This window comes from Coturnix japonica, chromosome Z (assembly GCF_054131305.1).
Source record: "Coturnix japonica strain WE chromosome Z, WE-NBRP24, whole genome shotgun sequence".
Classification (NCBI taxonomy): Eukaryota; Metazoa; Chordata; class Aves; order Galliformes; family Phasianidae; genus Coturnix; species Coturnix japonica.
This window is the reverse complement of record NC_140702.1, coordinates 42,331,341-42,357,794: the sequence shown is the minus strand read 5'-3', so window position 1 is coordinate 42,357,794 and position 26,454 is coordinate 42,331,341. Positions and strand designations below refer to the sequence as shown.

The window sequence follows — 26,454 nt, the reverse complement described above, 5'->3', positions numbered from 1 at the left end:
ACAGTTGTATTGCCAGCACATAAAGATAAGCATAAAACTGTAAGTGTTGAAATTCTAACTTTTCATCTGGCCTAACAATATTAAAATCCATAGAAGAAATGAGTATTGTTATTTCCTGATATTTGCAGTTTGAAAATTAATTTCATTTTTACTTTCATTATGTTAACTTTAGGCCATTACTGTATGTAAGGTCTTCTTTTACATGGCTGGAAAGAGTATGTGGCATGAAAAGATGGTAGCTTTTTCTATGTACAGATAAGTAGTAATTTCATTCTATTTATATCACAAAAGACAATTATATTAAAAAAAATACAATAAAAGAGGAAAGGGAGGAGGAATTTGCTCAAAAAACTCATTTAGAAAAAAACAGATTTAATTTCTTTTTGTATGCTTATAGTATGTCCAATTCGATTCTAAAATATTTTTGTCATTATGAAATGACACCTTGTTCACATAAGTCATGTTCAGTTTGGTAAAGGAAGAATATGTCTTACTTATTAAATGAATTGAAATAATTTTCTTTGAATCAGGGAAATGGGAAAATCTGTTCATCACCAAGTCACCTCTCTATTGTAACAACCTAATGACTTCATGGTATTGATGTGGGTCTAAGCTTTAAGGAAATTTTCTAGAACATTTTGGCAAATAAATTTTTTGCAAACTAACTGCTGAAAATACAGGCCCTTGAACTTTCCCAGTCCTGTTACATTACGCATGGAGCAGTGACAATTGATTTGTCTCCTGGGAACCTATGATGTGGGCAGTCTTGCATGTTGCAGTATTAATTACAAGGCAGTAATGTGCTGAGTGGTTGAACTTCAGTTTTTTCACATGAGACTTGTTAGGTCTGAAAATTGATGAAAACTCCTATAGAGCAAGGGACACATTTGTTTCTGATGACAGAAAGACATGAGGTGATAGAAGGCTGTTGAATAGATGAGAGACAAAAATGAGGAGAGGACGAAGCAAGACTCTGGGATGAAATTGTCATCTATCTTCTCTAAGTAAAGTATTTAATCAATGAGAAAGGATCTTGGATCTGGTACTTCTCTTTTCCACAGAACTGTTTTATATACAGTGTTATTGGCTTTAGTGAGCTAAGAATTAATCAGAAGTTTAGTTCTCTGAAAAGTTTGTAGATAACTACAGCAAAATGTATTTTTAAAGCTTTAATGAAATTGAATTACATTATTTAGTCAGATCTAGTTTTTGCCACAGGGTGCTTGCAAATTGGACTGGGAGACAGCAGCTGTCCCAGAGTAAAAATATCAGAAACGTTAAATGAAAACAAACCTGATACTTTTACAAAGCATTTATGAAGTTCATGGTTTTTAAGTTTTCATGGGACTGATGTAAAGCTCCTGGGCTTTGATGGTTTCCGAGGATAAGAAATATCCAATTTAAATATCTTTTTTTTTTTTTTTTTTCCCATTTTTTTCCTGCAAAGTCTGTGGTTCTGTATTAGCTCCATTCTCAATACGATCAAAAGTTATCATAAATATGGCTCTGTATTGTGACTGTTGTGGAACAGGATGCCTGAGTGATTTTTATTTCATACTACCCACTGCCATTTCTTTTCCCTCCCGCTGTTTCTCATGGTCATGTAATGCTTCCCTGTGTTGAAGATACATTATCAACACATTTTACTTTTAGTATCATGATTGAAAGTAAAATATTGAATTTAAGGCTGTTAGAAGTCAACCATTCTTGTTCTATCCTATCCTGTTCTAAATCTGCTCTTTTTAAACTAATTGTTATGGTAGAATTATTAAATGCTGGACATTAAGTGAAAAATACCACTTTGTTCTAATACCACTTCACATGCAACTTCTTTTCTGTTTCTTCCCTCGTCACATTCCTTTACAACTTGAATACTGTTTAATTACATTTCAACATTTTGTCAGTTATGTTTATGCATTCTCACTTCATAATATTCCATCCTATGCTTTTGCCCATGTGGACAATGTAACTAATTTTGTTTAAAATGTACATAACATATTTGTTCTTCTAGGCTGAAATTTGTTAACTTTGAGCTTATAGCATTTCCCACATTTTTCCCATCTCATCTCTTTTATTATTTTCTTCCTAAGTGTCTAATCCAGTTTGAATTTCAGTGAATCTTGCTTTTACTCACCGCTCTAACTCCTAGCTATTTTTGAAGTTCAATCTCTTTTATTTTCCTTTTCAATTTTATAAGTAAGTGTGCATATCATCATCGATGTCAATTCGTGTACATTATTTCTGTGTGTTTTATGTACTTGAGGTTTGTGTTCTGAGTAGGATTTGGATGTACTCCTGACTTGTACCATTTAACACCCTGAACTTTAATTTGTCTGAATTTACTTACCAGTGTTTTTAATTCTCCACAGATTTTTTATTTTGTTTATTTATTTGTTTATTTGCTATAAAACCTGTGCTATCATTTATTACTTTTCCATCTGTTTGTTTAAATAAATAAACATGCAGGGACTTAATCCAGACATATTTTCCATTATTTGATTTCTTTCTTGTCAAATTAGGTCTGTAATAGCCTCTTTTCTGTTAGATGATTGAAAGATTCATTAGGAATTCTCACTAATATTGCACCTAGAATTACGTGTCAGTTTCACCATTAGTAGTCCTCTGTTTTCCAGTCTATGCTTGGGATATTTATTTTCCATAATGACACAGTTCTTACCAGTAGTTTCCCCTCTAACAGTAGAATCATTCAGGTTTGAGGGGACCTCTTTAAGTCATATAGTCCAACCCAGCTGCTTCAAGAAGTGTCAGCTAAATGAAGTTGCTCTGAATAGTGAGCAGATTTTAAAATCTCCACAAACATAGACTACACGGTGTCTCTGGGTAACCAGTTCTGGTCCAGGATAAATTACCAATAGAGGAATAAGTTTCTCCTCATTTTCATGTGCTAAGCTGTCTGTTCTCCAGAAGCTTGTTCCTTATATTGCCTCTGACTGAGACTACGTACTTCATTGGTCACTTTTTCCAACAAATGCACCACTGTTGTACTGATATGGGCAGTAAGTTGTTTTGTTGTTTTTTTTTTTTTTTAAAGGCCTTGTTTATTGGTATTTTGGAGCATGGTAGTACATTCATGAAATATCTCAAGTTGTATGATTGGCTACTATCCAGAGAGGGACAGGAGTTCTCACTGCCAAGTGTCTGCAACAGACTCAGGGAAAACTGAGAACTATATGAACTACATTTACACTTACTTTTCCTACCTAGGTGGCTTATGGTCTTGCATGACTATTTTAGCACATGCACAATACTTTAATTAAAGATTGTCAAGAATTATGTGTAAAATATCTCTAAACTACATGCTGTGTGTAAGGGCTGTGGTACATGACCACATATGCATGAGTTTCTACTATTTATTATTGTCATACTCATGTTCTTTTTCAGTTCTGCTGATGAATCACCTAGGGAGTATCTGGAAGGAAGGGTGGGATTTCTTCAGGCAGGATGTTAATCAGCACTCTGAAACATACCATCTGGTCAGTGCATGCTGACCACATCTCAAGATGCATCTCCAGTGTAGTCTAAAATTCTGACCTGAAACAGTATTGGAACATGTAGACAAATGCTTTGTGCTTAAGATGAACAATTTCAATGAGTCACTTTGTTTTCTGTTGAGCCACTTTTTCACATTAATCCATCTTCTCCGTTGGGCAAATGACTATCTCTGGATCTTGCCAAGAATTAATTACATAACTTCACTGGGTACATCTGTGGGCAAAGCCTTGATACTAAGCTAGATCATGATTTGTAAACACAGGACAAACTTGAATTTCATCCCTAGATTGCCCTGAAAGTAGTGTATCTTATTTATTTCAATGGAAACAACAACAGAAATAACAATATCACTATTTATAAATTCTCAACTACAAAACACTGTGATTTAAAATAGTCACCATCATTAGCTAATTTGTACAGTTGGGCTGATCAAGATGCTCTTCATGTCACAGTGTAAAAACTATGCATGGCTATCCAAGACATGGCTTGTCTTTTATATCACTGCCACCATTGCTGAAACACATCAACCACTGCCTCGCTGTGATTGCATCAACTGGTCTCCATAAATGTTCAGTGAGAGTCAGTGATTGTCAATGGGTGTCATTATTTCTGCATGGAGGAAGTCAAAGGTGTGTGCCTTTGCTTCATATGCACTTCCATTTCAGACACCACTGTGTCAGACTGTTCCTTGGCTACATCTATCACACAGCAACAACATATAGTGGAATAGCAGTAGGAAAGTTTAGCCTCTACTGCCGTACCACCAACATCCACCTCTGTTATTGTGAACCAGTGACACAAAAATATAGGCAAATGGCAGCCCTTGTGTGTCAGCTACTATCTATATCTTGCAATATTTTCTACTTTATCATTCTGTTGTGTAGATTTCTGAAATCCTATTTTCAAATACATCTGGTTTCCTACGTTATTTCCTGTTAACTACCATTATTTTGCTGCATGATTAGCTGCATAATAGACTTAAAATCTGAAGCCACTGAGAGTATTAGACCATTGGAGAAGAGTTAAAATTGCTGGTTGCCAACTTTTGCAAGGTCATTAGGAATCTTGGGTTTCAGAGTAACTTTCTTTTCCATTTCCAGATGAACTGAAAAATCACAGAAAACATTAAACTTGAAGACAAGACTCCGGGCCTATAAGAATTAGAGAAAAAAAAAAAAAGAAAGGCATGGGTGTTTCTATTATATAAAGGCTCATCACACCCTAACCTTCCGAATGAAGGTGCAGAGGTATAACAGAAAAATGTTTTAGTTTTACTCTTGAAAAAAAACCACACACACACACAAAAAGAACCCCCCACCCCCCCCCCAAAAAAAAAACTACCACTGTTTGATGTTTTCTAGAATGTACATGAGGAGAATGAAAGACAACACACAGCCATTGAAATGAGAAAAGATCTGGCTTCCCTATGAAATTAGGAGAGATGATAGCCAGCAATTTCCAAACTCCATTTTTACGGTGTCTTTTTTGATCTCTTTTTTATTATTTTTTTTTCTTCCCCTTTTGTTTGAATCTCAAGCCCTCCCTTTAAAACAAACATCCCTTTTTACAGATTTTATGCTTAACATTACAGTGTAATCAGTTAGTATCACTGCTCAGAAAAATAGATTTGTATCTGGAGGCTGGAGAATTTGAGCAACCTCTTCAATTTTCAAACATTTTGCTTGATTTAGCACTTATATTCCTTGGGTTTTCACCTGCATTTCTTACTACTTTGGGATTACTTTGTTTAATGGCCCTTGTCTCATCGAGGCTGGACGTCAGCCATACCAGTGACCCATTGCAATTCTCTATAATCTTCTCCTTTCCTGTGTCTTTTTCTGGGGAAGATAGAAGTAACAGCTACAGGATGCTCTCATGCATATGGCCAGTCTTCTCCCAAGTAAATGCTGTAGATTGCACAGCTGCAATTCCTTAGTGGAAGCATATGAACCATGACCTACTGCCGATAGCCGCTTTGGGTTACATCATCCCACTAGTCACCACCCACCACTGCAGCCAGCCAGCCAGCCAGCCAGAGGGACGCTGTTAACAGGCAGTCTTTCATTGACACTTCATGAATAAACAGCTAGGGTCTGCTTAAGAGGAGCATAGTTGGCATCTCTTCCTCCTAAGAGACCCAGTGTTTGAGATCCCCATGACAGAAATTTAGGGAAAAGAGGATGGATTACTTGAATATCTCCTTGTTGTTTTGGAATTGTACTGTCTTTTTGGCAATAGAGCTTTTTAGTTTTACATTTTTTCCTTCTGTGCTACTAGAGTAGCATATTACCTAAAAAGATAACCCTCTTCTTGCTGAATGTTTGAGGGAAAGTACTGAAGACAAATTCTCATTCTTCCTGAATGACATTCTTTTGCTTCCTACCAAAAGATGACTGCATGCCTCTGTTTCTTGTCATCCTTAATTTATACTTCAGCTCTCAGAAGGAATGATGTGCACTGTGCTGAGCAAATACTTTCAGATTAGAAATTGAATGAGGAATCAAAAATATGATGAACAGTGCCTTACTGCTGGATGGAAGGTCAGAAAAAATTATCTGCAAATACAGTAAGATTAAATACATTTAAAGAAAAGCTGTTGAAAAGTTAAGCTATTTTTGAAAAGCATTTCCTGACAATCCCAGGTAATCTGAAACAATGGCCTTTCATTATAGAAGCAAATAAATTCTCCAGAACCAAAAATTTCAAACTAGAAGTGAGGTGTCCCAAAATTTTCAGCATTACTGCATTAGCTATGTGTGAAGAACGAAGGGTAAGAGTTAAGCAGGCAGGGTAACTACATATCAGTGCTAGTCCTTTACAAGTTACTAGGATATCAATTTGCATAAATTACTTTTACAGATGATTTTTCATGTCAATAAAACTGCATTTAATATTTGAATCCAAATTCCTGATTTTCTGTTCCACAAAGGAACTTATAACTTTTTTTTTTCTTTTTCCCTGCAAATTAGGTAGAACAAGTAGGAAAAGTAAATCCATAAGTCAGTATAATGTTTTTTTTAAATTCAAATATTCCTCAAAGTAAAATGTGACAAGATAGCTTGAAACAAAGTAAGTAATTGTAGTTTCAATTAGATTTGGTTTGCATTTGTTATGCCATATTTATAGCAGTCTTCTGTATGATATTTGACAGTTTAAGATGGGAGTTAATTAAATATTGTTATTTCAGAAAGAAAATAAAAGTCATACTGATAATGAAACAGATGCAACTTTTTTTTTTTTTTTATCTAGGAAATAAATTCTGCAAATTGTTGCTTAATCCCCATTTAATGAGCTCTGGCTGGGTATATCTATACAGGTAAGGAGAATATCTCAGATTTGTTTTCTATATTTGGTTTCCAAGAATTCCTTAAAGGTTTCTACATTTATTCTAAAGTTTGTCAGAGCCACCAGAATCTGCAAAATTTGGCTGGGAAATACTTGAAAATTTACAGTATGACTTCTAGTATTTCCTGCCTCTTCTTGCTCTGGAAAGGCTGTAAGAACGGTCGGTCAGTCTTAATGGTGTTTCAGCACTTTTTTCTCCTGGGAGAAATAAAACTAATGGGAAAAACAGGAAACCAAATATCTGAGCAACTTCAAAACCATTTGTGGTTTTGGTTTTAGAAATATGAAGCTTTTTGTACATAGAGGCATACATTTATTTTTTCTGAAGCAATTTACAAGCCCATAAAAAGTTCATCAAATCAGTAACCATTAGTTACTCTCTTCTTACCCACACAGAGAAGAGTTTGAATGATGTAAGTATTACAGTAGTATAGATAACAATGTTTGAGTAAAACTGAAGTGGTCTGTACACTTAAGAACAAAACATTAATCAAAATGTTGAGCAATGTTTAAAACTTTTCATGCTGCCACATGAATAAATATAACAGCTCTGGAACTGGGTCACCATCAGGCAAAAGAGTAGTAGGGAAATCCATTTAATGCAATAGTGCAACTGGGAACGGAATTCTTATTGGAAAACACCTGTTTCTCCCATTATTTCAATAATAGAAATATACTCTACTGATCATGTTTCTCACTTTGTGAAATTAAAGTTATAGGAAGAAAGCTGTCTTTAGTTCTGCTAAATCTTGAAAGAGTGCTCACAGATGGCTGAGAATGTTTTAATAGCTAAGAAAATGCATACAGGAGAGAATGTACAGTTATCTGAGTCAGGTGATAATCATGGTTCATGATATCCTGTTTATTTTTTTCAGTGGTTTATATGGGAGCTACTCTGAAAGTAAGGCCTCCTATGTTATTACATTCACCAGCAACACCAGACACGGATGTTGGTGGTATGGCAGTAGAGGTTGAACCTTTCCATCAGTATTCTACTACAATTTGTTCTCATGTGCCAGATGGAGGCAGAAGGACAGTCTGACACAATGGTGTCTGGAATGGAAGTGTGTATGAAGCAAAGGTGTGAAACTGAATTCCTCCATGTGGTAAAAATGGCACCTACTGACATTCAACAACATTTACTGAACTTTTATGAATTGAAAACAGTGGATGTGAGCACAGTGAGGTGATGGATGTTACACTTCAGAAGCGGTGACAGTGACTGTGGGTCACCTCCACTGGTACAGGTTTTTATGAGCGCAGCATACAGGCTCTTGTTCTTCACTGACAGAAATGCATAGCTACTTAATGGTGGTGGCTATGTTGTGAAATATAAAAAGTTTGCTCTGTCAAATAGCATTACCGTGCACTTTGTATCTGCTTTAGTTTCCATGGAAACAAGTAGGAGGCATTAACTTTGCAACTACTGATGTTTAAGATGTTTTTCAAAGAAACATATCTCTGGGGTTAGAAAAAGGTGCCATTAATATTCATGTGTTGGATAAAATGCCTGCAGCATGCCAAGATTTTTCAGACAACTATCCTTAAATAATCCTTTTCTGAAGTTTGCCAAAAAGTTTTCTGAAATTCATCCTATTCTTCAAAATTAATAATAAAAGTAGTATATAATGAACTGTACATCTGAAATGATTTCTGCTTTTGTCTGATTATAACTTTTGCCTGAAGTAAAAATAGGGCTAAGCCAAGGCAATTTCAATACCTTGTGTCTGTTAAGGGATATATTGTTTGGATATATATATATTTTTTTTTCTCAGATGATTGTAGTATGACTGAGGTCATTTTGATAAAAAGGAGGAATTGCTCCAGAACAGATGTGTATGTTTTCTGTTTGTTTGTTTGTTTTGTTTTGTTTTCTATTTTCTATTTTGCAAATAAATAAGAGTCCAGTGGAAATCTAGAGTATATGCTAATTTTTTTGTCATGTCTGGATTTTATATTTAGGCAGATTAATTTATGTACCACATAGACAGCCTTAAATGACTTTTAAAGATTTACCATGGCCACTTTTCTACTTAGGCTTACAGTGATTAATTTTCAGTCTAAGTTTCCATTTCTTCATAATTTGCAATTTTAATTGTAATTAACTATTTCATTCAAGCATATGCTTCATCTGTGATTCAGAAAACTGTCTAAACAAACAGTGGTGCGATGAAGTAGGGATCTGTTTGTTCTCATTTAACGTAAGTCTTACTTATCTGTGAAACAAATCAGAAGATAATTCTTAGACTCTATATCTGCTCTTTAGAAACCAAATTAAAGCAATGCCTTCATTTTATACAGACTTAATCACTGTTTGGAAACTGCTATGGCTGTGCAAATTTTTGTGTGGTAAAATAATTAATTACATCTGTTTTGCTGTCTGCCTGTGGGTTATCCATCTGCAGATCTGTTCACAGAATGTCATCTAGTTTTTTAATTTCACATTTTCACCAAAGAATCTCACACTTACTGATTTTGTCTCTTCGTTTACCATTTAATAAGATGCTGGAAAACAAGCTGAATTTAAAGTTTAGCTGATTGTTGTTTAGAGATTTCAATGGATCATTAAAGCTAGGATGAACCTAGAAGAAAGGGAAGGATCACACATGGCCACTGGAAATCTTTAGGAAGACTTTTTGTAGTAACTTGTGAAGCTAAGTGACAAAGCACTGTACTAAAGTAAGAACAAGCAGAACTGTGAAGACTGTCAAATCAAATTTACGCATGTTTAGTGAATATATTTTGAGACTTTGATTAGCTTTTATAACTACCAATGAATAATATTTCAGTAACCAATGTAAAAATGAAATTCTTAACAATCTCTTTGAGCCAGTTAGTAACTTACATGTAAGGGAAAATTTGCACTCAGTTACATTGAGGATGAAAAAAAGGTTCTTTTATTAAATGAGTAAAGGAGTGAAAATTGAACAACTCTGTACATATAAGCAGTCTCTTGTAAATTCTCTGCCTTTCCTGCAATTTACTTACTGTTTTATAAGAGCATTTGCACAGAATATTTATTAAAGATGTTCTTTAAATAGCATTAGTTTGCGTGAAAGACAGCTTTGTATCTCATACCAGAGATTACTGACAGAGAAGGAGCCATAAACATGTAAAAAAAGACATCTCCAGAAATCATTTGGCTTCCAATTTAGCATGTAAAGATTTGAGAGAAGTTAGAAATTCTGACTATAAGGGTCTCACCCAACTGATTTCAGTGTTAATGTCAGAAAGATTTGATATACAAAATATGGAGAGACAAAAAAGCAAAAATCCAAGTCTATAAAAATAGAGAGATTTTTCTCTTTTATTCATTTTCCTCCCCAAGGCAAAATAAAATAAAATAATAATAATAATAATAATAATAATAATAATAATAATAATAATAATAATAATAATAATAATAATAATAATCCAACAACAACAACAACAAAACCAGTCTTACTATTGGCAGAACACATTAAATATCTGGAAAAAAAAAAAGAAAAAAAAAGTATATACAGGATATGTATATATATAAATACAGGACATAAAATCCAATAAAAAGATTCTGTAGACTTTTTGAATCTTCTAATGCAAGGACAATTATAAGGATTTATGCAAAATTTTGGTCGATGAGGATAATCATTCTTGTCCTCTTATCAGTTTTTTTAATATTTCAAAAACATGAGAAAATGTTGACTTCTATTTCAACACTGAGTGAGATGTAAAAAAGCTTATTTATCTGATCATAGAATAAAATCAAAGCCAATCTGTGCATTGATGGAAGCAATTGTATTTTAGCAAGCTAGGAAAGAAAAAAAATATTTACAGAATTTTCAATGTCTGATTACAACTAAATGAACTAATTGAAACCTATCTGATTGAATTTCAGATCATGTACTATTACTACTATATTCATGTAATATTACTACTGTTTACTAATACCACTATTATCTGTTTGAAGTATCTATCTAGCTGTATGATTTGCTTAACAGAAATTACTTTATATGTAATTACTGACCACTAGGTTTCTTGCAGGACATTCCTGAAGTTCTAATCCCTACTAAAGATGGCCAGAGTTACATCAGTATTAGAGGACTATAGAGAACAAACGTTGCCTAAAGTTGGCCACTCTATAAAGACTAATGTTGTGATAATAGCAATTATTTTACATTAATGTTATAAATGTACAATAAAATAAACATTCTATTGGCAGTACTCGAACTCTTTGTGTTGGTGGTTTCAGTTGAAGTCCACAATGTTAGCTGAAATTACTATTCAGTAAATGAGAAACTAGATTACATTCTCCAAAGAAATTAATTCCCCTTTTCTGGACACTACTTTGCATCTGTGCATTTTGTCGTGACTACTGCTGAGACTCTAACCAGCAGGATTTAAAAGGATTCATATATCTTTGATTTGTTTGATTCTTTCTGACTTCACCCCTTTTTCCCTCATAGTCTGCCCCTTCCCTTCCCTTCCCTTCCCTTCCCTTCCCTTCCCTTCCCTTCCCTTCCCTTCCCTTCCCTTCCCTTCCCTTCCCTTCCCTTCCCTTCCCTTCCCTTCCCTTCCCTTCCCTTCCCTTCCCTTCCCTTCCCTTCCCTTCCCTTCCCTTCCCTTCCCTTCCCTTCCCTTCCCTTCCCTTCCCTTTTTCTTCTTTTTTTCCTCCTCCTTTCCTGCTTCCTCCTACTACTTTTATTTGTTTATTTATTGCCAAGATTGCTTGGCAGCAGGAGAATGGGTTTGTTTTTGTACATACTGCATTTTTGCCACTCCATTTAATGGGGCTGTATTGGCTTTCTCCCTTGTTGTTACACAGTGGGTCAAGTGTAGGCGTGTGTATGCTTTACAAATTTATCCCCATCTTGCTAATGTCTGTCCAAGATGTTAATAGCTGGTGGTTTTGTTTAACAGACACTTCATGCTGTAATTCTTGAGTGCAAATCACTTTTTGTTTCTTTTGTTCATTTATAATGAGAGACTGAAATGGAGCTTAAATAATTCTTTTAATGAATACATTAACCAGACTCATCTATTGTGGCTGTTTAAGGACTGAAAATAATTAGCACAAAGCCACATTTCCTTCACAGAGCTTAAAAGGAAGTCAGGGCATTACCATTAAGATAATCATGAATTCAGTCTCTGTGGAAAGAAGGGGAAGAAAGAGAAGAGATTAAATATATTTCAAGACAAGCAAAAAGATTTCTGGTGGGAACATTTCACTGTTGAATAAAACATTCCCTTGGGAAATAATTTGCAGTTAGGGTTTGTATTTTGAGGCACTTTGTGAATACCATCAGAGAAGCAAAATAAGAACCTCCTTTTCTCTTTAAAATTTCTAAACCTACAAAAAACACTACAGACAGTGGCTAGTTTCCTAAGAGACAGACTGTTAATTCAGAAACAATAATATCTGCAGAGTTTGGAAAGTCTGGAGCCAGAAAACAATATCGTTGATATTCAGCTCTCAGGACAACCTTGGTTTCAAAAGGGATAAAGAATTTTTTTTCCCCTCTATTTTACATTCCCCAGAAAATGTAATTTTGTTTTCAGATATCTGAAGAAGACATTGCAGTGCTGAAAAACTGGTAGTTTATATTTGAATTCATTTGCAAATCTAGAGAGGACTTTTGCACATTTCTAAGACAATTGACAAAAGGATAAAAGCAGTAAGAAGTAAGAGGTGTGAGACAAGAAGTAGCAACCAAGGAAAGCTGGACATCCAATATTTGTGAGTTGCTTTCCAAGAAAACTCCAATGATGTGAAAAAGAACACTGCACTTCAAAGCAGACTAATATGTAGGAGAAATTCTTCTGGTACTAGTTAGCTTAGAGCTGAAAGAGTCTCTTCTGTCTTCAGCAGAGATACTAAATTTCTTCCAAACGTACACTATTACTTGAAAGAGAGATGAAAACTTTAAGACTACCCCAAAAATTGGATATCTTACAAGCCTACTATTTGCTGAGAAGGCATGAGTAATGTATATCATCATCTGAGGTTCCTCCTGACTTTTCACAAGATGTTAAGTAATTTCTAGATAGTAACAATGCTCCATCAGGTGTCTGTCCAGCATGTCAGTAATAAAGACACTCATGAGAAAGCAGTCTAATCCCATAAGCACATTTCTTATTGGGATAGTGTCATTGGGAACATAAACATTGCCATTGTAACCTGTGACAGGTTTATTACAATCTTTTTCCATTTTTTTCATTTTTGTTGCAATGACCTAGAAACAGTCTTCTTATCATGACAAAAAAAAAAAAAAAAAAAGAAAAACTTTTTTTTTGTAGTTTTATTTACCTTTTTATTAAATTTATTTATTTATTTGTTTATTTATTACTGCGAATAGAGAACGAGAAAACAAGAAAACAGTTTATTTGAACTGATTCAAAGCAAAACTAAATTTTAAAGAGAGGACATTTATGAGGGGCAGAATGATCATTTTTTTTTGGTTCCAGTCCATCCCTTAAGGTTTCAATTGGTGAAAGAGAAAGAAAACTCCAATCTGAAATTATTTTTAGCCTGTGCCTAAAAGTCAGATTTCTTCTTTTAGAGTCACCTTACTTCCCAAATCAAATTAACCATGGATTGTCTGATTTAAACCATGAGATAACTTAATGACAGTAAAGTATTCAAATTGTCAACTTGAGTAGAAATACACTGACATGGACTCTTATTACTTGGTCCTGCATATTTCTCCATGGGAAACCAGAAAGCCTGGAAAATACTGAACATTTATGAAAAAGTAGTTTAATATTGTTTAATGTACAGTACAGAAATGCAGCATTTTCTGATCATCAGTTTCTGATGTCTTCAGTTACACAGGATAGTAACTGTTCTTGAATGTATTCCTCTGAGAAAAATGATGTGATCGGACTCAATAAATTCCCAGAAGGAAACATACAGAATAGATTTTAAATTTTGCATAACTTTCTGGCTTGCCATGTAGGAATAAGGAGTGTTCAGAATGACTAACAGTGACAGAGTTGTGCTGTAACGTCTCTGCATGTTTTCAGTTTTTACATGGACTGTGGTACAAAGACAAAACAGCTTTCAAAAGTCAGATTCAGAGCTGAACCATAACTGCTTCTAAATTTGGCTCATGGTATTGGGACTGGCCCCATCTTTGCTCAACCAAATTCTTTCTTGGACAATAAAGAAAAAGAACTCTTTGGATCAGTATAGTGGAAAAGAAGATGGAAGATTAAATACAGCAATAATAATTATTTTGTTTCAGAACTCTAACTTTGCTTGAGGAATCAGAGGTACAAATCAATGTTTTTTTGGCAGCTTGCACCTGTTTAGACACACCTCTTGTCCTTCTAGGCTACTTTTCCTTCTTGATTGTGTTTTTTGCAAGGTCAAGAAAGACAGTGGGAAAGAAGACTCCCATAAAGATGTGGCACCTTTTCACTTGGAAGTGTGCAGGAGCTAAAGTATAATGCTGTTGTTAGCTTTTACTGAGAATAACTCAGAGCTGAAATACATACACAAGTTGCTGTAAACCAAAATGAACATTGCACAACTGTAACTTAGCTTGTTAAAAGCCTACATTTCTCATCCCTCACTATAAATGACATTGTTATTTATCTGGTATTTAATGTATCATTTTATGCCATATACTTCAAGTTCCAGTTGGTTTTTGTCTTGAGATCCAAGAGATTCATGCATATGAATACTACTAATAACTAAGAATAATCCTTTTTATCATTGTCAAGGCACTCACACCACGGAATCTAACGGAACAATTTATTCTTCAGACTGATCTAAGAGTGGTATGAACTGAGCTATAAAAATGAGAAAAACATTTTTGCTCCAATTTTTGCTGGTATTTTGTCTTCTCTCAATTTCCTAAGCTTCTCTGTAAAGATATTTGGATACTTGAATACTCACAAATCTTCCTGATCTTGAGAAAATTTGGTGCTATCTTGTTGATCTTCATGTATGCGTTTAATGAAACATCATTTCTCACATACTTCTGCAGATGCTGATTTCAGTCAGCTTAGGGTCAGATTTCTTCCAGGATGCTCTTCATTTGTGTGGTTTACTCAGTTCTTAGGAAGGGCTGAGTTGCCCAGATGCCTATGTTAGTCAACTGTCTTCTACAATACTCTGCATATCAGCTAAAAAAATAAGCTGTGTTACAATGACAATAGGTTTCCTGAGAGAATGAAACTAATACATATATATAGCTGAGGTCTTAAGAAAGCTTGAGATATGGAAAACAATCTTCCTGGGTATTAATCCAATTTACTGACTCTCATCTTAAAAGAATTATAGAATCATTGAATCATCAAGGTTGGAAAAGACCTAAAAGATCATCCAGTCCAACTGTTCACTTATTACCAATAGCTCCCACTAAACCATGTCCCTCAACACAACATCCAGTCTTTCCTTGAACATCCCCAGGGTCATCAGTGCTAGCTTCCAAGACTGAGTTTAATAATAGAATGCAAAATACCAATAGTGGATATTTTAGTATCCATCCTGATATATTTAAAGATGGCATCTACAGCAGAATTGAAACATTGCTTTTCCTAATATCATGCTTTCCTGCTAGGTTTGTGGAGACCAAAGCCAAGGAGCAGTTTTCCTACGTGAATTTACACTGATTCGGAGAGAAAGCCTACACGATGATTTCCTGTCTGATTTGCTGAATAGCCACAGAACAGAAGATCCGGTAGGACTTAACTATTGTTCTAAATAATTGTTCAGAAATATCTGCAAGAATGTACATTTTGCAACCATACTCTATCATCTTATTAAAAAACAAACAGACAAACAAATGAAATGGAAGTATTTCTCATTTAGAATGTTTTTCAACCTAATTTTCTACTTTTATTTGACTTGCCCATTCAAAGTAAGTTTATATGTTATTAATTTTTGAACGAGTAAAGTAAAATTCATAGGTTATTTAAGAGATAAATTATCCTTTAAAAATATTTATTTTATACAATGCACCATGGAAGGTAACAAAAAGATAAAGCAGTTTCATGAAAAATGTATTTCCACTCTCTTCTGCTTAACTATTGGCAAGAAATGTTTATCAAGTCTGGAGAATTTCAGAATTCCCTGGATACTGCTGAAGAAAAGAATATGGGAAAAGCTGAGAAACATAAACTTAATGGTGCCTTTAGTATGAAATTAAGCAAGCCAGCTGACTTAAAACTGCTGTAAGTGTATAGGTCTAACATACTCAAGGTTTGTTTTTTTTTATGGTGTTCAGCACACTGTGGTTTAACAGAAATGGTGCTTTATTAGCTTCATAGTTCTGTGAACTGCTGATGTATTTTATGGGTTAAATTCAAAATAAAGACTGTTGAGGAGGAAAAGTGATTCTAGAATAATTTAATGTTGATACAGCCTTGCTTACTGACATTTTAATCAACATTTTCTTATAGTTCTAGAGGGCAGTGCCCAGAGTTACCATTCTCAGTGCATGAGTTAAAGTCAGCCTGTTATCATCATGGGAAGCATGTATAGTTAGGACTTTGGAAGGACGGTGTAGATATCTTTTGATAAGTCTTGTTGCTCAGGAAAAAGAATGTAGTTAACAAATGGAGTGAAAGCATTAAATAGTCCACTGTGTGTGTACTAATTAATCTGCTCTAAGTCTGGCTGTCCGTAGTTCTTTACAAACTCGTCAGAGAGTTTTCACATTAGGCAAAACCAGTACTTCCTTCTTTCACTGTGGGTAATTATATGACATTCTGGAATTACATTAAGCTACTGACTAATTGCGAAGACTGAAATAAAGATTTATTGAACAGAAGTGCTAGTCTTCCGCTACCTCTGTCTACACATTCATTCTCTGTGGTCTAAAGGACCAAACAGTATTTTAATGCAGTTCTGTCAATACCAGTGAACTGATATGTTGTTTCCTTTGTTCTGAAAATCTTTTAGCTGTTTGTAAGTGTGTCATGATTGTGTTCATGTAAGTGGAAAGTAAACTGAGAAATATTCTCAGATTTTATTTCAAGGTAGTGCTGTGTAATCCCTGTGACCATATTTCTGTGCAGATAGGTATGTATGAAAACACAATCAAGTTAAAAGAATATTGCAAAGAAAATGTGACATTGCTGTTGTTATTTAGGTATAATATGGAGAACTTTTATTCCATTCTAATTACTCTGAGATACCTTATTTGACTATGTAAGCACATATTGTATTCTCTGAATGATTGATTCAGCCAGAAATAGATAATAAGAAATATTGTGAAGAATCTCTTCAATGTTTCACCTGACATATTTTGAGTGTATGTGTACTCACATAACTTGTTCACTGTATGTGACACAGACTTTGTTTCAAAAACTGGCACTAATTTCAAGATAAGCACTTTTCTGTTATTTGATTTATATACACATTTCTTAAGTATTAGTGAATTTATTTTCATAAATTTCTATAATTTATACAGGATATTTTACAGAAGTGGATTCAAAGTCTTACAGACATTAAAACCAAAACATATACTTTCCTCGAGTTCATTGTCTGAGAAAGAATGTTATTATATTATTCAGTTCACTTCTCATTACATAGCAATCAAGATGCAAGATTTTCACTTCAGATGTAATTATGAGCATTCAGCATCTCTCTCTCTCTCAAACCAAAGATAACAGATAAGGCATTTACAAGAATGAAGGCTACATGATTACTAACAAGTCAGAAAATCTGTTATGAGGGTCTGCCATACAGTTTGAATTTCTGTAGTAAATAGAGTGTAGTTTTCCAGGACAGAAAGCACAAGCTATATGTGTAGAATCAGTCTGTCCTAATGCAGAGGAGCAATCTATTCTTTTTTCTTTCCTGTGATTTCCTGCTATGATCAGAATGTATCCAACAGGAAAATCTGCCATGGAGCTATTTTTCTAACAGATGAGATGCACAGAAAACTCACAGGCAGCTTTTCACAATCTGTTCACTCCTTAACACAGAGGACAACTCCCCTGCCTCTTTATGTCCTGAGTTACTCTTCTGAAAGGCTTGTAGCCCTCAATTATAGTATTTCAGTTGTGCAATTTGTCTCACCATGTTTCTATGGTAGCAATAAGAACATAGTTTTCTAATCGCAACAGAAGTGCATTCCCTCCTCTTCTCTTATCTAGTTTAAAGCTCTGGTGACCTATTTGCCTATCTTGGTTGCTTGTGCTCCCTAGTGGCTGCCTGTGTATGTTTGGGGATGTCCCACCACTGCTCCTGGCTGTGTCCCACTACACTGCCTTCTCTCATGAGTGAAGGGGCTCCTGACAGCTCCAGGTGGCTCTCTCAGAACCCCACTTTGTCCAGCTGCAATCCTCTGCTCTGCTGTAGAACATGCCTGCAGTGGTGCTGGTCACCTCAGAAGGTTAATGTGAGTTGATCCAGTGCTTTCTGGGAAAATTCAGGCAGATGACTCTTACTGTCTGAAGAGTATGACTTCACTCTTCAAAAACTGCCATCAATACATTTTCAGTAGATAACTGAAAGCATCCCAAGAGACTGGCCCATATCTGATGTTGGAAAGTAAAATCCCAGGCCCATAACCATCTGAGAATAGGGATATAATTCCAGAGATGCCAAATAAGTCTCTTATAGTATAAATAAGAATGACCATTGTCAGCTAGTAGACATGCACAGCCTTCTGGGCCTGTAACATCGGCTGTATGCATGTATCTTACCAGACAGACAATAAACTCTACTGCTGGATGGTGCAAAATCTGGTGTTACCAAAACCAGATAATTTAACTTAGCAGTGATACTATAGATATTTTTGTTATTGCAAGATATAGTTATGTCTTGCAAAGATAAGGAGAGGTTGGAGTGTGCAGAAGAGGTGTATTTTTTATTTATTTATTTTTTTTGTAACTAGTTACTAGAGCAAGTAAGCTCAATGAGAATAGGTTTGGTTACCTGCTTCCAGGCCGTTTCAAGCAGTTTTCAGGCTTGTGAGTTAAAAAGTATAGTTTAACGTGAATATCTTTATCTTTGGTAATCCATGTCCAACTAGTAATACAGAACCTTCTATAAGGATATTATGTTTCTGTTGTGTGAGGGCTTTATGTTGGTCATTGAAATAGTTAATAGAGATGCTTTCTTTTCCCTTTTGCTTATATTTCTATCATTAAATTTAGGTACAAAAATTTACCAGGAGCCAGAAAAGGCTTATGTTTTATCATTTTCTTTCCTGTGCAAAGCCAGTAACTGTGATTACACATTCAAAATTCTTTAAAGGCAGCCACTGATAAATGAAAATTCAAGTGCCTGCTCTGTGCAGAAGACAGATCTCCTCAATGATGTTAGTCCAGACTTATGTATGCAGCTGTCAACAAAATCATTCAAAAATTTTTCATCTGTTCTTGCAAGACCATGAGGTTGACTTTAAAACTTTGGAGAATAAAGAACTGCCTGAACTAGTAGTAGTCAGACATCAGGAGCATTCTTAGTGTTTTCTCATCAGGAAAATTATTCTTCCAGAAAGATGCCAAATCAAACCTAGATTTTCTCAGGGGCTGTAAGGAAAGCAGTGGCAAACAGTGAAGGCACAGACTTCTCACAGGCCACCTGTAGCAACTGCATGGTGTGACAGAACATATCTTATGAAGCTTGCTTTCATGCCATAACCCGTGGGTTTCAAGAGGAAAGAGCAAGAGGATTTTCCAGGCCACAGTTTAAAAATCACTGATGTAGGAGAATCTCATATCTTTATAGATGAGAGGAGATTTTCAGGTTTTTCAGTGACATGTGAACATGACTACAGTTAATTGAATTCTGCATCTAATCTTGATTCAGCACTTCAGGAAATTCCTTGGCCACTGGCTGGTGAACTGTGTTTGTATTTTACAGAGAAGCATTATAGCTTTTATTACTTCTATCATGTTCTAATTGTCAAGTTCTATCATATATCTCAGTAATCTGAAAAATGTTTTGTTAAACTTCTATCTCATGGTTCACATGACAACTCCTTATCTACTTGCCATTTTCAGCATGTACTGTTTTCAGTGTAAATCTTTTCCTGCCACAACTGTTTTCAAAACGATTTCCAGTCTGTGCTTTATAAAAGTATTAGTTGTTTCTTCCAGAATATATTGCTCTAAGTTGATTAAGGTTTTTATCTTAAAGTTTTATCTCCTTTAAAAACAAACATTTTAAATACATTTGGATGTCTATGGATCATCACAAACAAAAATAGAATGAACCACCGGTATTTTCTACATTCCACAATCCTGAATCTCAGTGTTTAGACTCTAAAGTGTCCTAAAGCTTCTTTATCTATTTCACTTAATGCCTTTTTTACATTGCTTTAAAAATAGAAGCATGATTATCTAAATGTTCCTATATTGTTTTACTTTGCTGTTTCAAAGCCAATCAAGACACCACTGCTCAGAAAATAAAATAAAATTAAAAAAAAAAAAAAAAAAAAAAAGAAAGATTGCATTCCAGAGCTTGGAATCCAGATCCCACAGCTGCCAAAAACTGCCAAAAACTGTGACCACATCTAGTGCTGGAGCTGATGCAGGACGAAAGGAGGCTGTTTTTAGAAAGTCTGAGCTATTAGTCTTACCCACATTAGGAAAATGAAAAATTGAAAAATAATGAAGCCATTGTTTGTGTAACTTTTTGGACTACTACACTGCTTAAGTGGACCTTAAATTTATTCATAACTATTCCCACTACCTATTCTCAACAACTGAAATATTCCATAGCTTCCATCAAATCAAGAAGCTTTCAAGATTCTTGACACTGTAACCACTCTGAAGAATTCAAGTAAATAGTAGCTTATTTTGCAATAATAAACAAGGAGATGCTCTTTGTGTCCACATGACTTATTTCTGCACTTTAGTGCATATCTTTTGGAATGGTAAATTGTAGCTGTAGCCTAGATAGTTCATGAAGGAAATTAGTTAAGAATACTACACTCAAAATGAGTATAGCTGTAGATTTTAAAACTAGATATTCAACATTAAAATGAACAGTCCTTGTTTTTTATATTATTAGAATATTTTATTTTATCATTTTTATATAATTTAATAATTATACAATAACAATACTGTCTTGAGGTATTCCAAGTTTCTTTCACTAGCTGAAGAAGCTATAATCTTTTAGAAGACTGTGATGATGACGCAAAGAGCTCAAAGAACCTCGTGTATACATTTTGGAAGAAAAATATCTTTATTATTATTATTGTTATTTTTTGGGACAGCTTGTCTCTTTGATGACAAAAAAAATCTACAGCAAATACTTGTTGATTTTCTCTTTTATAAATTGTAAACACGAGTGAGAGAATGTAGTTGAATGGCATTAGCTGCTTTCAAGTTTACTGCTTCTCATGCCTTCATATTTCTGTGTTAGTTTTATATACATATTTCAAGTTCTCATAGCTTGCTTTTTTCATACAGTCGTGCAACACCTATATAGTATATATATGGCATTTCTGGCCGGTTGCTCTTTACTTACATAGATGCGGACACACACACCATTATATATGTCAATCAAGGTGACAAATTTTAAATTGAGTCTCAGAATTCTAAAGTAATTTTAGCAAACGCGCACGAGTAAGTTTTCTGAAATTGATTGGAGGGACAAGTTAGTGCTCATTCTTTCAGCTCTGTTTTTGCAATACTTATAACTGGACTTATGAAAAATGGCCTGTGATGCCTCAGGAATAAAGACTTTTAAAGGATGGTACTCTTGCTTCCCAGCTGCATAGCGCTTCCTTTTCAGCTGTGCTGAAAAGTTGAGTATCAATGCTGTCTCTTAGTCAGCAGAAACTACACCTATGTTCCTCCAGGCCTGGTCTGTGTCACCTGGTGTCACTGCCAATAGCAAGGGAATTTTTTATTCCCATTCCCTATTCACATGAACCCAGGCTGCCTTCTAAGAATCAGGGCTGGAGAATCTGACACAGGGAGCTTTGACTATCTAAGGGAGAGGTGGCACATCAGAGGGATTTCAGAATGTTAAAAATACTTAAACTTTTTCCTTTCTGGGTCACTGTAAGCTATGCCAGGGCATTTCTTCCTAGCAAAATTGTACTACTGTAAAATTACTAGCAGGGTTCAGAGTTTAAATTTAGTTTTCTGACTTAAAAGTAAGGCTGTCTGTATGCTTACATATTTCCTATTTGTCATGTATATGTGTTTATCCTGGCCGGTCTTATTAAGTTGTCTCTGGGCTAGTGCGTTGATAAAGGGCTTTGAAAACTCTTGCTCCTTAACAGTGATGAGTAAGACACTGCCAATTTCAGTATCAGCAAGAACCATTGATGGGTGAGTGTATATTTTGTACCAGGGAACAGAAGGCTTGTTTCTCTCTCCCTAGGTCACTAGGTCTGCTTCCTTTTCATTCCTGCTCTCTCTCTCTTTTTGTGAACTTACAAATCCTATTTTTTTTTTTTTTTTTTGGTTAGTTTATCTTAAGTATCTTAGTTAATAGCTTAGGCAACGTGTTCATCCTCTCATGGTTGCCATAAAGATTACAGTGGTGTTGTTTAAAGGCATGAACATTTAGAAATTACTTTGCACAAGCGTACCTGTAGACAAAGCCTTTGTAATTCCATGTTGAGATAAAGCAGAAAGGATTTGTGAGCCAGACTAAAGCCAATACATTGTCAGAATCAAGTGATGGCTTGATTTGAAATATTTACCATGTTCCTAATACCTATACTTTGAATGTTAATTAATTGCTTGAAAAGCTGTGAGAGGATGACCACAAACTCAGAATCAACCATCATGTATTTCAATGCCACTGAGAACAATGTGCTTTTGATAACTGGTTGCCACATAAGGAACTGTTAAATTACTATGAATGTGTTTAATATGTTGGCATTTTTAATTAGCATTCCATAACTGTCTTATTAAATCCTTATTTGAAAATTACATTCAAGTCAGCTTCAATTTTATTCTTGTATGCATTCCATCATTCTCTTCTCCACTTGTAGCTTTTAAATCAGTAGTGCAGGCCTGAATCCAAATATGTTGGCTGTACTCCATTACGCCTTATAACAAGATGTTTGTCGGTTTGATCATACCAGATTCATTGCAGACTTTTGGGAAAGCAAGCAGCAAGATATTCTTGGTTGAGTCTAAACTGTAGATTTATCCAAAAAAGTACTCTGCAAGATATAGGACAAATGTCTCGCCTTGAAATGCCAATCCACTGTAGTCCTTTTTCTGCTGCATGGAGCTCTTTTGGAGTATGCATTCAAAATATATGTTTTGAATTGTTGCATTTGCATCTTGTACAGCCTTTATGCCTACACTGTCTTATCCACAGGGTATAAGAAGTTATTTATCATACTATAGAGATTACCATTTGAAAAGAAAGCTTATTTTTTGTCTCTTTCACTTTTACCCAATCACCTTCAGTAGTAATGACACTTATTCTGCCTTTATCAAGTGCAACATAGTAAGCAGTGGAGTAGTTTTCTTTTTGTAGTATGAATGTACTGTGATGGCTATTTATTATCTTATGTACTTAGGAGGGAGATGGTAAAGAAACTTCTTTGAAACTTGAAGATTACAAGCATTGGCCAAAAAGGAAGTTCAGGATACTGTCCCTTCAAGAATTTTTCATTATTTTCATTTTTCAATATTTTACTCACTCCTAGGGAAGTTACTTTTATGCAAAGTGAATTTTTGCAATGCTACAATGGATTACAGAAATAAATTTTTATCAGTCTGAGTGCTGGATTCAGTTTTTTTTTATGTATAGCAGTTTCTGGATAAAACCTTGGACCATGAATGTTATTAGGAATTTATGGAGAGTGAAAGGTGAGCTTAATCTGATCTAAGCATCTAGTTCTTGCACTTGCTACTGAAAAGTCTAGATGCTGTACTTTACATCATGAGAGTGCTTGCATTTTTCCCATCCCGTGGAAATCCTCATTGTGTTTTTATCTGTTTTAAGTCAAGTTCTCAGTTCATGAGGCTTTTATTCCTCCATGTATTTCTGACCATTTGTGTTATCTATATCAAAGGTAAACACCTTCATTTCCGTATGGCTGAAGCAGGTTGTAGAAATATTTCTCAGCTTCTTACAGTAAGAAGTCTTGCTTCTGTGCTGAACTAAAATAATCAAACATTAATTTTTAGATATATTACAAAATGGAGATAATAACCTGCAACATACACTAGATATTCAGTATCCCTCTAGAAACTATAGTGGCAAGTGTATTTGTAAACTTGCTCCTGCAAGTGTGAAATGTTTTCATGCACTTTTCTGTCTTTGGTTCTAATGCACAGAGAAGAAAATACGGATGTGATTTAATCCAAAAACAACCCAGTGAGCTTTTTAGTTCTCCATTCCTCTTTCCCTCCATCCCCAAAATCTATGTGTTCTACTGCTTTGTCTTGAGCTCATGAAACCCAGTATCTGAACCAGGACTTGTGTTAATAGAACAGATTATAATAAGTAATTTTTATAAGAACTAATTTAATACCACTTGTTTTGTTGTGGTTTCAAAGTCCAACAGGATGAGTTAGAGTTCTGCTTTCTCGAAAACTCGAAAATTTAAAGAGGGAAAGAAATAGTGAGAAGGAAGAGCTATGAAGAGAGTAGCGTACCTTAGGCATATATTTGCCTTGTGCACCTTTTCTGTCACCTGAGAGTCTGCTAAGCTTAGTGCCTAACACATGCCTTTCTGAACTTCAGATAATAGGGTTGTATTTTAATTTAAATTGCTACTTTTAAAAAGTTAAGAATACCTAACAATTAATTGTGTTAACAAATGCACTTGATTGACCTTTTACATAGCCAAATCTGTATTTTCAACATGAACTGGAAATTCCTGTTATTATTTATTGTGTATAGATATTTTGTATCAGTAATCTGTATTCAGTATCTCTGTGTGTGCTTAAGTAAATGTCCATAGGAAACTACACAAAATAATGTTAGCTAAATTACATCATACTGTATTCTTTGTATCAATCTTGGCATACAGAATTGAAGAAAAATCAATTTAGCAAGCTCTACTGACTTTGCACAATTTAGAGCAGAGGGAAAATTAACCAGAAAAAGCTGCTGACCAGTTAATGCACGTAAAATAAAATCAAGTTTAATCATTATAGTCTGTTTCATGAGTATACAATCAGCTCTATGGTGTTTCATCATTGCTGCAGTTTCAGTTCATTCAGTGTTGTAGATATGAATGATGACATACTATGATGACTTCATGTTCAGGTCTCCTTGGCACCATCTTCTGGGTCTTTCTATGTTTTTTACAGTTATTTTGATGTTATCTCAGCTTTATGAAATGATGAATTTTTGAATTTGATTTGCTTAAAATTTGTTGTGAATAGTGAGTTTAAGACTAGGCTAGCTTCTGTTGTTGAGATCTTTGTCTGATTTTTCTATTGTGGAATGTAATCTGTAAGCTATATCAAGGCATACTAAATTACAAAAAATTGCCTTACATAATAAATATGAAATACACATTGGGCTACAAAGGATCTCAGATGTGCAGAAAATAGTTACATATGCTGAAGACTGTCACTGGATTTCACTTTGTGAATAAGGAATGTTTTTTCTCATTAACAAAGTTAAACCAATGGGGAAGATATGTCATTGCTCTTAATTAGGAGATATGCTGCTGACATCTGAAGCATATTTTCCCAGTACCAAAGGTACGTTTAATTTGATGGCTATGGTTCATTTCTTTTTCCTGTTCCAAACAGAATGTCTCACATGGAGCTGTGATGTAACAGACTTCCATTTAAAGAGAAAGAGGCATGTTTTGTTTTGATTTTCAGTTGAAAAACAACAAATGCTAGAGGAGGAATATTTCTACCTACCTGCTAAGATATGTATGTCTCTTTGAGATATGAACACAAATAAATAAACTGTGTATTATTCATACTTCATCCACTGACTTTATTCTTCATAAAAGTGGTCTTATATTAATTTTACAAAAAGCAGAGTCGCATTTGTGTTTGCTAATGACTAAGCTAATTGTATATATATAATAATTGTTTTGAAGTATTTTTACAGACATAAATTTATATAGCATGATAAATGTGTTTATAATGCTAGACACAAATGTAAGATAAAGACAAGTATTATAATTATCTATTCTTAGTCTGTGTTTTCAGACAAATTTTAAGTGCATTTATCTTTCACCCAGAAGGAAGATAATAGTATGCACTTAGAGGTTACTAGTGTCTCATAGACCAAATTCCAAATTCCAAGGATTTGAAAATCATAACTCTATTACATTAAGCAGAGAATGGGTGTATTGAAACTTACTGTTTTGAATCCCACAATATCTTCTCCACCATTTTTCCTTATTGTTTCCATTCTTAAAAATTTAAATCATTTTCTCTTTCTTTTTTTCCAGTATTGGTATTCCCATAATCTCTCTTTCTACTTTTTCTTCTCTTCCCCTTCTGAGGTTGTTATCTAGTACTGAGCTATAAGTAATGCGGGTCTGTTTTAAGCCAAGTCAGTTTTTTCATATGTTTATTTTCAATCATTTCCATGCAAATTTACTTATTAGTTATTATTTATTTATGTCATATACTTAATCTGTGAAAATTCTACATAGGATCCAATTGAAACTTAGATTATTTGAATATTATCATCTTAGAGGCTTCTGTCTTACTGAAGTATCATCCACTTCTCTTCTGAGCAAAGCATCTTCAAAT

General features: G+C 34.6%; 1 protein-coding gene across 4 annotated transcripts in view; it reads left to right on the top strand.

The window, feature by feature from the left end:
- Nucleotides 1–26,454, top strand: part of ADAMTSL1 (ADAMTS like 1) — a 379,149-nt gene that overhangs the window by 68,269 nt on the left and 284,426 nt on the right. For 3 of the 4 annotated variants that reach the window (XM_015849101.3, XM_085529433.1, XM_015849102.3), the window contains exon 2: nucleotides 15,402–15,521. In XM_015849101.3, the coding sequence (XP_015704587.2) occupies nucleotides 15,402–15,521 (120 nt within the window). Of the gene's footprint in view, nucleotides 1–6,767; nucleotides 6,830–15,401; nucleotides 15,522–26,454 lie in introns of those variants that run through there. The other variant, XM_085529434.1, reaches the window with a different exon arrangement.